This window comes from Thamnophis elegans, chromosome 3, assembly GCF_009769535.1.
Source record: "Thamnophis elegans isolate rThaEle1 chromosome 3, rThaEle1.pri, whole genome shotgun sequence".
Lineage (NCBI taxonomy): Eukaryota > Metazoa > Chordata > Lepidosauria > Squamata > Colubridae > Thamnophis > Thamnophis elegans.
The window spans coordinates 74,762,248-74,778,987 of record NC_045543.1 but is presented as its reverse complement, the minus strand read 5'-3'; the positions used below and the strand labels follow the sequence as shown (position 1 = coordinate 74,778,987).

General features: G+C 41.2%; 1 protein-coding gene across 3 annotated transcripts in view; it reads left to right on the top strand.

Moving 5' to 3' along the window:
* The first annotated feature begins 7,130 nt into the window (after window positions 1-7,130).
* The window catches only part of UHRF2 (ubiquitin like with PHD and ring finger domains 2), an 87,350-nt gene continuing 77,740 nt past the window's right edge, over window positions 7,131-16,740 (top strand). The window contains exon 1 of one of the 3 annotated variants that reach the window (XM_032212967.1): window positions 7,131-7,435. Coding sequence is in view for 2 of the 3 variants with exons in the window: in XM_032212965.1 (XP_032068856.1) it covers window positions 7,493-7,645 (153 nt within the window). In the remaining variant the exon portion in view is untranslated. Of the gene's footprint in view, window positions 7,646-16,740 lie in introns of all 3 variants that reach the window. The other 2 variants (XM_032212965.1, XM_032212966.1) reach the window with 2 other exon arrangements.

Genomic DNA, 16,740 nt, shown 5'->3' with positions numbered 1-16,740 from the left:
TTTGGTTAAAAACCCATAATATAAAAAAATACCAAAAATTAAAAAAAATGATAAATTTGAAGACAATTTTGCATGTTGTGGCAAATCATGACATCTAGAAGTTTTTTCAATATTTTATTGGTTTTCAGCACACCAAAATACATGGAAATTAGATGAAAATAATCAAACAGCTTTTTAGTCGCAGACCTGTGTTATCATTCTACCCACAGCTGGTTCAAGCATGTCATTGAAAGACCTGAAACAAGCTGGATCCCCACTACCTGGAGAGATTCTGTACATTCATTTTGTGACTCCTTAGACAACCACCAGTACTGCTGCGGGGCTATATTCAAACTTCTTCCCTACCCAGTAGAGGAATGCTACAGCAATACAACCTACTTATCCTGTTCAGTGCTGCAGTGGTAGAATCCCACTTCTCATAAAGATAAAGGTAGAGGTTCCCTTCACACATATGTGCTAATCGTTGCCGACTCTAGGGGGCAGCGCTCATCTCCATTTCAAAGCCAAAGAGCCAGCGCTTTCCAAAGACATCTCCATGGCCGGCAGGACTAAACATCAAGGATGCATAGAACGCTGTTACTTTCCCATCAAATGTGGTTCCTATTTTTCTACTTGCATTTTTATATGCTTTTGAACTGCTAGGTTGGCAGAAGCTGGGACAAGTAACTCTGTTAGGCGGTGCAAGGGATTCAAAACACCAAACTGCTGACCTTTCTGATTGACAAGCTCAGTGTCTTAGCCATTGAGCCACTGAGCCCTGGTTTCCTCATACCCAATGCTTATTCTTTCATGTTGGCTCATATGAACAGTTAAAAAACAGTAAAAAAAACCAGTTAAGCAGTTTATTAATGAAGAAATGGCAAGTGTCTAACTACAGTAAAAGTTTTGCACATGAATTCAGAATATTGTTATATTACACACACTCTGAAATATAATTTGTAAAGGCTTCATGAAACAGAAGAGGCTAATTCTTCTGGAACTGATTTCGTTTAATTTATATGCTGCCTATCTCAGCAGGGCAGCTTTAATGTAAAACATTAAAAGTATTAAAATTAAGGTTAGCAACAATTAATTAACAGGTTAAAATCAAGAGTATGGATGGTACAGGAGTGAACTTTCTCTCTCACTTTATCAATCTCCTCTAACATACTGTGCCTCCCATTAGAGCCCCATGCCAATCAGCAGATCAGGTCTTGAGGCTCTTCTAGAAGGCTAAAAGGGTGGTGGCAAATCTCAGTTCAGGAGGTAAAATGCTCCAGGGGGCAGAACCCATGGCAGAAAAAACTCTTCTCTTTGACCATCGCAAGGCAAAATTTCTTCACTTATGGGATCCAAAGAGGCCCTTTCATCAGTGTAAGTGGGGCAAGCCAGGCCCATTGGGATAAGATGGTGCTTCAAATAATCTGGTCCTATTTATAGAAAGTAGTACAGCCAATGGATAAAAGGCAAAGGATAGACATCATTGGTATCTACAGTAACTCTCTTTATCCTCGCTTTACATTATTTTATCATCATTAATGTTAAAATGCCTCTAGCATTTTACTAGAGGCACATTATTGCATAATTTTGTCAGACTTGTTTAATTTTATAACAGATACAAAATTTCATATATTCATAATGTATATTTAGATATATTCTAGATAAATACAAGTTGAAAAGTTTATATGGTAGACTGCTGTATTAGGTTATGGTTATAATTAAAGCAATAATCCTCTTGGGTGTAAACTGTTCACTCATCCTCTTACTCTAATAAATCTGAAAGTGATTTTGCACAAACACTCATATAGTTTCCAAGATAAAGATCTCTGTGAAAAGTCATAGCAACATCCAAAATGCAAAAAATGTGTAATACAGATACAGGCGCAATGAGTAGGAATTAGATTAAATGTGTCATTTAAAAAGACAATTTAGATTATTAAGAATTTCAACATAAACAAAAATGGAAAATGTAACATTTTTAACATTCATATTCAGTACTTCTCACAAGGATGTCTGTAAGTAGAATGATTAATATAGATTAAAATGGAAGACAGATTTCAATAAAACTATCTTTAATTGCAAGATTTGCAAGATTCTCTGGTGCTTATTTCTTTCACTTAAAGTAATTTTCAAATTTCTGAACCAGGGGTGGGTTTCAATTTTTTTACTACCAGTTCTGTGGATGTGGCTAGGTGGGGGGCATGTGACTGAGTGGGCGTGGTCTACTTCACGTCACTCATGCACATTTAGTCACATGCCCCCCACTAGCCACACCCACAGAACCACGACAATTTGTTTTGCCAGCTGGGAGGCTGGCAAAGAAGCCTCAGTTTCCCTGCTGTCGTGGCTCTCGGAGGAAGGAGGCAAAGATGCTGGCCAGGTGCTTGCTTCACTTACTGCTCACTGCTGCTCGCCCCCTCGCCGCTTTCCCAGCTAGCTGCCCACCTAAACAGGGCAGGCAAGGCCCGGGCTGCAGCTGGGGAGGGGGTGGTAATGCTCCATCCCGCAGGGGTGGCAGCAGCAAGTGGTAAGGGAAGAGAGCCCTGTGCTGTGGGATGGCCAGCCTCCCCTGCCATTGCACCCTCGCCTTCCACGCGAAGCCTCTGCAGGCAGGGCGCCTCCCATTTTCCCCTAGGCACACCCCTCCCCATTGCATCTACACCGGTGAACAGTCCATGTCCCCTCTGCTTGTCCCTCAAAGCCAACAGAGATGTTCCTTCGGGCAAGCTATTGAAGCTTGGCTCTTTCGTTCTACCTCCCCTTCACACAACACACACACCCCGCTTCCCACTGTTTCTGCAGTGCCAAAAAGTCTTTAACCCCCTCCCCCTACACACACACACGCACACGCACACACACATGCGTGCTCAAAACTACCATAGCCAGTGCTTAGAAGAAGAGCCAAGTCATCACAATCTTCAGTAAGGCTAAGAAGTTAGGGATCCCTCAAATCTCATATGGTAGGCTATTCCAAAATACTGGGGCAACTCCCAAGAACACACCTCTGAGGTCCCATCACATGGGAAAATTTAAGGAAGTGGAGCTGGAGTAGACTTATCTTATTTAAACTAGTGGGATGGCTTGCTACCAGTGATGGGTATCTACCAGTTCAGCCAAGCCGGTAGTGGTATGGCAGCCTGGGTCAGTGGAACCAGCAGCGCCCCCAAACTGGTTTCCCAGTTGTCGCTATCTTGTTTTGGAGTTCTGTGCACATGCAGAACAATTTTAATTGAACTGTCCATGCGCATCTACTGCGCATCCAGCATGTGCATGCAAAGAGTGCGCACAAGCGAACTGGCATTAAAGCTGGCTGGAACCCACCCCTGTCTGATACCCTTAGAGAAAGGCTGTCCCACAAGCAACCTGACTTTGTGTTATGTAGGGCTTTAAAGTTGACTCAGGAAGCAATTGGGAGGCAGTGCAGGTCACGTAGCAGTGGTATAACTCAGATCAACTGTGGGTTATGCAAAATTGCACATAACCCTGCAGTCTGGATCAGTTGCAGCTTCTGGATGGCCTTCAAGGGCAGCCCCACGTACAGCACGCTGAAGTCACCCAAATTGGAGAGACAAAGGCATGAGTGAGTGTGAGCAATTGAAGAATAAAGAATAATCATTTTTAAAACATTGATCATTATTTATTTAGTTTAGGTGCCCAACTCTAAAGCAACTATGGACAGCCAATAATATATTTACTGAGATCAGGTGAACTTAAAAGGCAATTTTTGAGCTTTTGTCATTTAAGCCAGTTGTGAACTTGGACTACCTCTTCTGCAAATATATTCAGTAGAGATCTCTGGTTTTAGGATTTAAAGATGACTTGATTCAAATTAATTATGAAGCTAAGTATGAATTTTCTGGGTATGTAGTAGGAATAGAGAAAGAGGATAAATTAGTTTATATAGCTGCCTATCTCACACAAAGCAACTCTAAGCAACATATAACAAATAAAACAACAAGTATATAAAAGCAATCATTAAAAAAGCAGTCACAATACAACCATCAGATACAGGAGAGAACAAATTAAACACAATGACAGAGCTTGAAGCTCACTACTGAATATTTCTGCTTGCTGACAACTTATTAAACTAGAACTAGACAATAATATAACAGCTGAACACATCCAATATAAATCCTGAAAGAGTTAAAAGAAAAAAGTTATTTCCTAAAACCAGCTGATGTATTAAAATGAGTAGAATGACTGCAGTAAAAGGTTTCTGTAGAAGTAAAAGATAAACTATAGATTTTGTTAGAAGTGAAGATTCAAGAGAAATGCTTCATTGCTTTTGAAGGATTTTTTGTTTATAAATTGGAGGCTTTGGAAATGCTCTACTGCTTTTAAATGAAGTTTTCTACCTAATCTTGACATAGATGAAATAGTAATACTCAACTGAAAATAATGGAAGATTGCTATCGCCTTCAACTTAATTTAGGATTTGTCTGAAATGTTCGAAGAAAAATAATGACAGATTTAATTCAAAGCACTTAGTTCTATTTTAATCCTTGATACTCCTGAAAGAGAAAAATTATCCTGCATACATTTATTAGCAATCTGTGTAAGACTGTCAAGGACAGTGGTGAGTCTGATTTTGGTTTAGGTTATTTCAAGATGAAATCTGCATAAATTCATTGTAGAGGAGGTAAGGCAAATCCCCATAACTAAACAGTTTTTTTCAGGGGAGAAATTGAAAGAAATCAAACAACTATAGATAATCAAATACATCATCCTAAGTTTTTACTAATTAACAATAAATACTATTGAAATGTGATGTAGCAGATAATCTTTCTCATCTCAATGATCAGTCTCTGAACACTGGAAAATGACCAATCTAAGTACCATTTAAATAAAAGGTTGGAGGGAAAATAAAGGGAAATAAAGGACCGGAAATGTCTGTCCTGAATAAATAGCAGAAATTAACTTAGTTAGATGAAAAACCAAAGTGACTTCTACAAAAATAAAAGGGCATATCTCAATAGACATGTCCATAGACTGATCTGATTAGATATTGTATAGCTTTTGAATTTGACCAATGACCTTACCAGAAGAATCTAGGAAAATGAATATCAATAGAAAAAGGGAACAGCTATTCATATAGATTTGCAACCGATTAATGCATTGGAAACAGAGGGCTGCAGGAACAAATAAAAAATTATGCTAAATAGGCTTTCCCAAGGATGTGTATTAGGATCACCTCTTTTTAGCTTTATGAATGCAAACACAACCCTGTAACCTGTTGGAGCATCCTTTGAGAGAAAGGAAATGCAGAATGTCTATTAAATTTAAGACTGGCCCATTTCCCCATCACACAGCCAATGTTGGATGGTTCTATGATTATCTAAGAGTACAGCATATACATAAATAGGAAAACAACTATAGGGGCAAATGAATTTCAATAAGTCAATATTTCCTTACCTAAACAGAGAAACAGAATGACAGTAGGATCAGCAAAAAGCAATGGGAGCCGGAATCAACTTCCTGCTGGCTTCCCCCATTGACTTTGCTTTTGGAAGTTGGCAGGAACACTGGAAATTATGATCATATGACTTCAAAGACACTGCAATGGTCATAACTTTACAAATAAAACTGGTCTGAATACCATGGAGCTTCAGGAGTACCGAAGTAATGGGTCTCAGATTTTTACACATACTTTAAGTTAGCAGATTTCAGGTACCTTGAAATTGTTGTGAGCAATGAGATGGCAAAGATTTCTGACATCAGCAAATTATTCAGTGATAAGTTTAAAAAAAAAAATTCAGAAAGCTCCAAAATAATCAGTCCAAGGTGAAAAAATGGTAAATGCAGTTGTCAAAAGCACACTATCAATGATGTGAATTGATGGACCCCTCACTCTTTCTTTCACTGTGTACTTTTATTCGGTGTCAACTGGCAGTAGCCGATCAAGGTAATTTATATAGGAAATCCTAGCTCTGGTCAGTTTGAGAAGAGTCCTGGAAGAGTGGTCAGAGTGTTCAAAGCAGTTTTTAGTTTGAGTCATGTTGATTTTGGGAGGGAGGGGTTTTGGAATTTTTTGTGTTAATAATGACAGGATCTCAGCACTGAATCATGAGAAGAAATCAGTAAAGAGGAATAATAACAAAAGAAACCTAATCTATGGCTTTTAAAGTGTAATCTGTAGGCACTTGAGATCTGTTCCTTTTACACTGAATTCCAAATATTGTTATATTCAATTCTAGGAAGTGATGGGTGTTTTTAAAAAACCGGAATTTGTACAAAAATTGTATTTTCTATAACACATTTTATAAGGGGCTGCCTGTGGAGGCCATTTTTTGCAGCGCTGTCAATAAGAGAAGATTCAAATGCAAATTGCAAGAGATTCGTGTGGAACATAGTCATTAAATATTGCAAACACTAGAGACCCACAGATTCGAGTGTGCAAAATATATAAAGTAAAATTAATACAAAATTAACAGGCGTCTCAGGTACATCCTGTGCTGTGAAGTGCGGATCTGTGGACCACGAACATTATCTGTTAACATAACGCAGGTTCTGGTGCCATTCAGGGCAAAATCCGGATGATCGAGGTTTTTATGCCACGAACAGGAAATATTAATTGTAGCCTTTTGTGCTGTCCCCGTAAACCGATCTGATACACCGACGGGATCTGTGTTTGTGTGTATACGCGTGAGTTCAACGCATCGCCATTCCAAGAAAGATAATAAGGGATGAACAGCGTCTCACTGAATTCAGTACCGCCCCCCGCCCCCGAGTAATGCCTATTTAGAGGTAAGGATGTTTACTAGATTGCAACCGCGATTGGGTAGTAACCCACTGCCGATGCAGGCAAGCCTAAGGCCAGGCAGCGGAGTTGCGCAACCTCCCAATTTGCCACGAACATCAGTCAACGGACCTCAGATCTGGCGCCTCGCGGTGTCGCGCGCAAAGGGGCGTGGCGCTAGGCCGGGAGTGCTGGGAGAGGCGCGAAGAGGGATTTGAGCACGTGAAACGCCGTCTCCGCGCCTCCCTTCCCCGCCCGCCGTTATTGTCTCTTTAAGGTCGTGGCGAGGGGTGGGGGCGCTCGTGGATGGCGGTGGTTTGTGGTGGTCTGGGCTCGTCTCGCGAGATCAGCGTTGGCGCCGTGACCTCCATGTGAGAGGAGCGGCGCTTTGGTAAACAGTCCTCGGGGTGAGGACATGGCTCCTGCCGGCGCCCGTTAAGCTTAGCCCAGCCGGCAGCTCCCTACTCAAGGTCTGACAGGGTTTGCCGCCATTCCGGGGGGTGGCTCGAGAAAACTGTTGCCGCCCGTGGGTCGCGAGTGAGGCGGGTGGGATCGGTGGGCGAGCCTAGGAAGAGTGGAGACCGCTGGCGGGTCGGGGAAGAGGAAGGAAGGAAGGAAGGCCGGTCGGTAACAGAAGCGGCTCGCGCCGCGGCGGTCCTCGAGATTCAGGCAGCAGCTCCTCATCGCCACCCCCGCTTCGCCAAGTGGAAAAATCCGGAGGTAGGAACCTCCCGGTCTTTCTGCCTCCCCCCCCCCTCTCTCCTTCGGGAGCGCGCCATGTGGATCCAGGTGCGGACCATCGATGGTGCCCAGACCCAAACTATCGACGACCTCAGCCGGCTGACCAAGATTGAAAGTCTCCGCGAAAAGATCCAGGAAAGCTTCCGCGTAAGCCCTGAACTGCAGCGCCTTTTCTACCGGGGCAAACAGGTGAGGCAGGCGCGACATACACTCCTTCTCCCCTTATCCCCCAGCCTCTCAGCTTGCGCTGCCTGCAGCTTCAACTGCCGCTTCACCGCGGTCGAGGGGTTTTCTTTACCGCCGTCTGAGGGGAAGGAAACAGCCCGAGATGCCATTGTGCTGAGGGAAGGGACCGCGGCGGCGGCGGCGGCTTCGTTTCCCGCCTCCTCCTCCCTCTTCCCGTTATACGCGAGGCATCTTCTCATCCGCTAGCGGGTTTCCCGCAAGGCTGGGTGATGGGGATTCCTACGCGGGACTCCCGAGAAAAGCGGAGCGCTCTGCTTCCCTCAGGAGGGGAAAGAGAAGAGGCCGTTGGCGCGAGTTGCCTCTCGTGTGCCTCGCGCTACTTCCGGTGCTTCAACGGTCTCCTTAGCACCCTCAGCTGCCTCTTGAGGGAAGGGGCAGCTGCCCCGAGGAAGTTCATATCGTTGTCCTCCTCATCTCCCTCTGCCCTCATGTGGGTTTTTCCCCCCCTTTCTCCCCCATCGTCCTGGCGGGAAAACTGCTAGCCAACTTTGCTGATGCTTTTTCTTCCAGCCACTGTACATATAATCCTCGACTTACACCCATTTGTTTAGTGACCGTTGGAAGTGACAAGTGGCATGGAAAAATAATGGTTTTTGACACATGACCGTTGCTGCATCCCAATGGTCACATGATCAAAATTCAGCCGCTTGGTAACCACTCATTTTTATGAAGATTGCAGTGTCCTGTGGTCTTGTTTTTGCTTTGCCATAGTCTCACAAGCAAAGTCAATAGGGAAGCCAGATTCACTTAACTATTTAACTAGCAAGCGCAGGGAATCACTTAAGAACTGCGAGAAGGAAGGTTGTATAATGGGACAGAGCTCACTTAATAACTGTCTTGCTTAGCAGTGGAAATTTTGGGCTCAGTTTAAGTTGAGGACTATCTGCACTAGGTTTTTAACTGGAGTGTGATCTCCTGTTCCATCCTGAAGTATATGCCTGCAATCACTAAAAATTGGCATTGGCTCGATGGCAACTAATCTGTCATCTCCTGTTCTGCACACCTTTTGTGAGTGCTGAGCTGGAACTTTTTGTTTACACTTGGATATATTAATTCAAGATGTTGCCTCCCAAAATATATGTATAATAAATGCTGTGACAGTTTGGGTTATTAACCTCGGGCAGGCAAATGTCAGTTTATTTTATTGTACTATGTTAGGATTGTGCTCTGTTACAACTTGTTTTTAAGTTGTATGGTATCATAGGTATTCCCCTTATATTTTATTGTGATGACAGACTAAAAGTACAAGGAGACTGCCTCTTATTAATACAATTGGAGAAGGATAAATAGGTAAAATTATTTGTTTTCTTTAATCCAGAGTTAAATAATATAGTAATACTTTGTGCAATCAAAATCATGGCTTTGTTATTTTATTACAACAAAAACCATGACTATTACTTACAATGGTCGATATTACATTATTTTAGGTTAAAATGATGGGAAACAACATGCACGGTACTTTAAGCTCTCAGAACAAAGGTATGATGCAAGTGTACTAAATTAAAGTACGTTGTGGTACCTTAAAAGCTGTCAGATTTATTAATGGAATAAAGTCTCATTGTAAATATAGTTTACAATAAATCTATACCATCTAGATTTCCTTTAGTGATTGTGGCAGCAAAATTCATTAAATTATAACATTAATATTTTCACTGATTTATATAACTATATTTTTGTTTTTGCTTACGCGTAAACAGCACATCAATATTTTTGGTGCTTTGTAAATGGCCATGCTGCTGTAGATAATAGTCCAACATACCCAAAGGATATTAGATGTGGGTGCTTTGGTGATAGTCTGTTTTTAACTGTTATAATCTTGTAGGTTTTAAATACTATTTTTCATAGGGAATCTCTGTTTAAATTCCCATAATAATGACCATGAAAGATAGATTTGGACTAGGAGAAAGTAACTGGCTTTAAGCCAGTAGTGAATTTTCAAGGTTAAAAGTGAACTTGAACCTGAATCACTGATCTTAGTTCAGCATGTTAACCACTGCAACATATTGCCTATTTAAAGTACATGTATGTGTTGTGTCAAAATAGTGTAACTATAATTATAGTAACATGGTTGTATATAAGTTACAATATTACTGCACTATAGACTTTAATATGAAGTTTACTGATACGGGAAGTAAGGAATCAAAAGCCAAGGGCAGTTATAATGCAAGACAAGGGACACAGAAGAAGAATCTGTAATGGATACTGTATGTGTAGTTATACTGCTTCAGCTCTGTTTCACAACTGACAGAGAGAATGGAAATGTTGGCAAATCTCTTTTGGGTTCAAGTGCTGGCTGACTATCTCATCTCTGTTTGAGAGCATAGGAAAAGATATGTTTTCTGGGGTTCGTCTAATGGGAAAAGTAAAAAGAGACACTGATTGTTGTTCTATTCTCACTGATGGTATTAATGCATATTTAATGCTAAATCATGCCTTGTTTAAGTATTGCTTATTTCTTACATTAAAATAGCTAGGTTTATATAAAGCATAAAGCAAACATCACACAATAGTAATTTGCAAACATAAATCCAGCAATTGTCTCTTTGCATGTTTTCTTTTTCCACTACAGGTAGTCCTCGACTTACAACCATAATTGAGCCCAATATTTTTGTTGTTAAGTGAGACATTTGTTTTGCCCCACTTTATGACCTTTCTTGCTACAGTTGTTAAATGAATCACTGCAGTTGATAAGTTAGTAACCTGGTTGTTAAGTGAATATAGGATCCTCATTGACTTTGCTTGTCAGAAGGTTGCAAAAGGGTGTCACATGACTTGGGACATAGCAACAAGTATGAACCAGTTGTCAAGCATTTGAAGTTTGATCACATCATGACGAAGCTTCAAAGGTGGTAACTGAAAAACAGTTGTAAGTCAGTTTTTTCAGTGCTGTTGTAACTTTGAACAGTCACTAAATGAATTGTTGTAAGTCAAGGACTTATCTGTATTGCATTAGTGAGGAAGAAGATATTGTTTTTAAATTGAAATTATTATCTGTCTTGCTGCCCATATTTCTCCCATAAAGGAAAACACTGTGTTCTTCCTTTGAATAGTTACTAAATAGAAATGCCTACTATTCTATGATTCTTAGCATGCATGATTTTTCTTACTGAATCAGTATTTAGGATTATTCTCTGTCATTCTCTGCTACCTTATCCTTCTTGATGACAAGAAGAAAAACTTGTTATTTAATTTCTCAGCTTGTAATGAATTTGCAACAGATTCTTTTGTAGTATCAGCATGCCAGATGGATAGTGAAAGAAGAAGTTACATCTTTATAGGGTTCACATATCATGTTCTTCATAGGATACATGATTCTTTTCTGTATAAAGCCATATCAAGTTGTGCTTCAGATATTCAGAAGGCTCAGATAGTTTAATTTCTCTGCCAGTATGAATAAAGCAAAAGTTTATACTACAATACTGTGATTGTGGCTAGAAATGTACCGTGTTTCCCCAAAATGTCCTGATAATAAGACCATGCTATATTTTTCATGTGAGCAAAAATATACGCCCTCCCCCAATAATAAGCCCCCTGGACAACCCCTCCTCCAGCCAGGCAGAGCGCCACTCACCAACCTAGCGATATCCCGAAGGCGCAAAGCCGCAGGAGCCGGGGGTGCTCTCAAGAGCAGCCTCTTGGCAATGCCCCTTTCCAGCCGGGCAGAGCGCCACTCACCGACCCAGTAATATCCCAAAGGCGCTAAGCCACGTGGCACTCTGCCCAGCTGGAAAGAGAGGTTGCGCGAGCACTTGTTCTGCCTCCAGCTTGCGTGCCTCTCTGCTTCACCATGCCCAACTCTCCCTGCAGGGCTAGGCCAGGGCGCCGCCGCCGCTGCCATGCTTCGACCATAACTGGCTTCCAAACTCCGGAGATCCGCTGCTGAGTCTTCCGATAGCGGCCGCTCTGGGACTACGCTCTATGGTTGTGGGCTGGCTGTTGGAGAGCGTAGTCCCAGAGCGGCCGCTGCCGGAAGACTGCATCGGATCTCCGGAGTTTGGAAGCCAGTTATGCTTGGAGCATGGCGACGGCAGCGGGGCCACGTTAGCGGAACCCTGGCCCAGCCCTGCAGGGAGAGTTGTGTATGGTGAGGCAGGGAGGTACGCGGGCTGGAGGCAGAACAAGTGCTCGCACAACTTCTCCAGCCTGGCAGAGCGCCAGGTGGCTTAGTGCCTTTGGGATATTACTGGGCTGGTGAGTGGCGCTCTGCCCAGCTGGAAAGGGGCATTGCCGGGCAGCTGTTCATGAGTGTGGTCACCTCATGGCGGCTTTGTTGCGCTACTGCGACAGCGCAACACAGCCGTTTGCCCCTGAGGCTGTGCCTGGCTCTTCGGGTGCCCGCTCGCAAGAGAGCAGCCACCCGACAACCCCAAACCAATAAGCCCCCCCGATAATAAGGCCCAAGCAAATTTTTTGGGGGGAGGGAATTAAAAGAAAATAAGACCCTGCCTTATTTTCGGGGAAACACGGTAATTGTGATTACAGTATTGCATATATTATTTTTTTACAATAAGTATGTTTGCAAAGCATGGCCATCCTTGCTTTTGGTTAATTATGTTTAGAGAATCCTTCTGTAAAAGTTGCCCACCTTTGGCTTTAGTCTTAATTTTGTTTTTTGAGGTTTTCATATGATCCAGTCATATTTGTTTCCATTCTGTCTTGTTCCAACTGGAAGAAAACATTGTGTCACATTTGTTTTATAGTACGGCAACCTTAAACCAAAGTCTGCAGGAGTAGTTTGAATCTGTGCCATTTGGGAGGTACCCTAAGCATAAATATAACTGAACTAAAGACTTGCTGAGTTACTTGATTATGTTATAACGTTTCTTGTTCTAAGAATGGACTAGCTGATTTCTGGGAAGAAAAAAACAGTGAGATTTGGATTTTGAAGTAAGGGTAACACAAAATGACTGTTTTTTTATTTTAAGTTTTAAAAGCTGCTTTTTTATGACTATGAAAAACAAATAAAAAGCATAAAAAGGTTTTTTTATTCTTTTTTTTTTTTTTTTTAAAGATTTTATTGGTAAAAAGAAAATACAACATCCATAACTTGTAACAAACAATACAACTACATTTCGAGATATTCCCATACTATCAAATCATTATAAACATCAAAGGTTAGGTATCTTTCCCTCCCTCTTTTCTTCCCTCCCCCCCTTACTTCCTTCTCCCCTGCCTTCCCTCCTTTCTTTTCTCCTTTCCTCCTTTCCTTCCCCGTCCTTTCTCTCCCTCGGTCCCCCCCTCCTTCTCACATACCTTTCCTCCTTCCCTGCCTCTTTCCCTCCTCCTTCCTTTTAATCTCCCTCCTTTCCTCCCTCCTTCCCTCCTTCCTTTCAACTCTCCTTCTCTCTTTCTTTCCCTCCCTCTTTCCCTCTTTACTACCCTCTTCTCTTCCCTCCCTCCTTCCTTCCCCAGTTTTTCCTCTTTCTCCTCTCCTTCTTTCTTCCCACCTTCTTTCCCTTCTCTTCTTTCTCTTCCTCCTCTTTATCCTTCCCCCCTTCTTCTGCCTTTCCTATTCCTCTCCTTTCTCCTCTCCATCCTGACTTCCCTACTGCCCTCCCTCCCTCCCTTCTAACCTTTATTACATTTACATATTTCCCTCTGCTGAGGACAACCTGGTTTTCTTTCCCTTTCCTTGCTTGAAGAGGCAAGGATTATAAGTCCTCTTGCCTCATCTAAAATGAAGTTTGATCGCTAATTTCATGCAGGTAATTATAGCGGATTTCCTATCAGCTTTTTAAAGTTTTCCCAACATTGTAGCGTAACAAAATTGCTCGACGGTGGGTTCTCGCCCCTGATACATTTCTCCTTTCGTTTATCTCTCAGTTGTTGTATATTGTTCATTTGAGTTATTAGTTTAATCGTATTAGGTTAGTCAGCTGTCTCTTTTTATGTCTAGGTCTTCACTGACTCATCAAGCCATTTGTATAGCTTCTCCCAGACTGTATAAAAGTCTGTGTCTTCTTTGTCATTAATTCGCATCGTCAGTCTGTTCATTTCTGCTAGTTCTAAAATTTTATTCATCACCATAGTGTTGGTGGGGGCATTTTCACTCTTCCAGCACTGTGCGTAAACAATCCTTGACGCTGTCAGAATATGGACTAGGAGGTATTGGTCAGATTTGCAAATTTTTTGATCTATTATTCCTAATAAGAAAGTTTCCGGCTTAAGGCATAGTTTAATTGAGAGGATTCCATTCAGCCATCCTAGTATTTGCTTCCAATATGCTTTGGCTACCGGACACGTCCACCACATATGGTAATACGTGCCCAGCACCGTTTTACATTTCCAGCATATGGCCGAAACTTTTGAAGACATTTTCGCCAGTCTTGTCGGTGGAAGATGCCAGCGGTAGAACATTTTATATATATTTTCTTTATAGGCCGTCGACTTTGTCAATTTTAGGTTCCATTCCCAGACTCTTTCCCAGTCGTCTAGGTCTATTGTGTGGCCAATGTTTTGGGCCCAGGTTACCATGACTTCTTTTACCCTTTCTGCTTCCGTTTTTCGAATCAGTAAGCAGTTGTATATTTTTGAAATTAATTTCTCATCTGGTCCAATTAAAATTTTATCTAATTCCTGGTTCTTGTTCTGGAAGCCAGGTTGTGCTAGATCGAATTTGTGTTTGTTTTGAATTTGGAGATATGGCCACCAATCAATGTTTATTCCCTTATCAGCCAAATTTTCCCTGGGGTTTAGTTTGTTTTGGTCGTCTAGCAACTGTTGGTAGGTAACAATTTTATCCAAGTTTATCAAATTCGGGTATATCAGGGCTTCCGTCGGAGATATCCATTTAGGTAGTTGCGTGTAGTATCTCCTTCTAATTTCGAGCCAGTCCTTAATCAATACCCCCCCTTAAATGGTGACTACTAAAATAATTGTGAATTTTATTTCCCTCGCACCATAGGTAGTTATGCCACCCGTATTGCAGGTCGTGGCCCTCTATTGTTAAGATTCTTTTATTAGCTAACATTACCCATTCTTTTATCCACATAGTTGTTGCTGCTTGGTGATATGTTTTCCATTCCGGTAATCCCATTCCCCCTTGAGTTCTTTTATCCTGCAGGTGCATATATTTTATTCTGGGCTTTTTACCATTCCATATAAAGTTTCGAATCATTTTGTCCAAATCATTATAAAATTTTTCCCCTAGCTTGACCGGTGCCGTTTGAAATAAGTAGAGGATTTTTGGCAGAACATTCATTTTAATTACTGCGACTCTTCCCATCAGTGATAGTTGTAGTTTTGACCAGGTTTTTAAGTCCTTTTGGGTATTCTGTAACAACTTATCATAGTTGTCTTCTTTTATGGAAGAGCATTTCGCAGACAGCCCGATCCCTAAATACTTAATTTTTTTAGTTACCTTTAATTCCATTGTTTCCTCTAGTTCTCCAATCTGGTTTTTGGGGAAGTTTTTTATAATCATTTTTGTTTTTTCCTTGTTTATTTTTAAACCGGCCACACACCCAAAGTTCTCAATGTCCTTCATCAAATTCGGTCCTGAAAGCAAGGGGTCTTCTACGATAAAGACCATGTCATCCGCGAAGGCCTGTACTTTATATTGTTCTCTTTTTATGGTCAAGCCCCTAATTTCCTGATTTGATCTTATCCGATTTAAAAGGACCTCTAGTGACGTAATAAATAGTAGTGGGGAGAGCGGGCACCCTTGTCTAACACCCTTTCAAATTTGTATCCTCTCCGTTAGTTCCCCATTGACTATAATATTTGCAGATTGCCGTGAATATATAGATTCTATAATCCTAATAAATTTATCGCCAAATTTCATCATTTTTAGTTGAGTGGTTAGAAAGTTCCAATCTAGGTTATCAAAGGCTTTCTGAGCGTCGACAAAGATTAATGCGAGTTGTTTCTCGGATCTTGTTTGATAGAATTCCAAGGTATCAATTATTATTCTTGTATTGTTTCTAATATGTCTTTTTGGGAGAAAGCCGTTTTGATCCGAATGTATACTCTGATTTAATATTATTTTTAGTCTTTCCGCCAATATTGATACAAAGATTTTGTAATCTGCATTTAACAGGGATATGGGTCTATAATTTTGGACCTTGCTACTGTCCGCCTCTTCCTTTGGTATTAGGGTGATGTAAGCTTCCCCCCATGATTTTGGGACCCTACCATTTTGTAATGCCTCATTACATAGTTCTAATAATTTGTCTTCTATGGTATTTTGAAGTTTTTTATATATTTCCGACGGAAGCCCATCCGGCCCAGGTGTTTTATTGTTTTTTTGTTTTTGAATGGCCTTTTTCAGTTCTTGTGTGATTTCTTTATCGAGCATCTCTCTCATCTCCTCCGACAAGACTGGAAGCTTCTGCTTTATAAGGTATTTTCTAATGTCTTGTTCATTAATTTCGTCTTGTTTATATAGTTTCCTATAATAGTTCTGTACTATCTTTTTCTTTTCTCCTATTTCTTGTTTCAAATTCCCCTCCTCGTCATACAGTTGTTTAATAATTCTTTTGACCTTCTCCTTTCTTATTTTGTGGGCCAACCATCTCCCAGTTTTATTTGCATGTTCAAAATAATTCTGCTTCATTCTCTTAATGTTTTGTGCTATTTCCTCTTGAGAGATCAAATTTATTTGGTGTTTAATTAACTCTCCTTTTTCCCTGTGTCTACTATTTTCTGGCTCTTTCTGGGTCAGCAGTTCCGTCTCTCTTAATTCTTTGTTCAGTGTATTAAGTTTTTCCCTGTGTATTTTGTTTCTTCTTATTATATAGGCTATGGATATTCCCCTCACGACTGCCTTCATCGTGTCCCAAACATTTTGTATTGAGGTCTGCTCTTTACCGTTTTCTTTAAAGAAGTAGCCCAATTCCTTTTCTATTTGTTGTACAAATTGTTTCTCTTGTAGTATGTTCTGGTTTAATGTCCACCTAGCTTTTATCCTTGCCTTCCCTTTCCATTGCCATAAGACTGGGTGATGATCGGCCCACTTGTTGGTTATTATTTCAATATTTACAGTATCCATGAGTAGCTCCGAGTTTGACCAAACCATGTCGATACGGGACCATGAATTA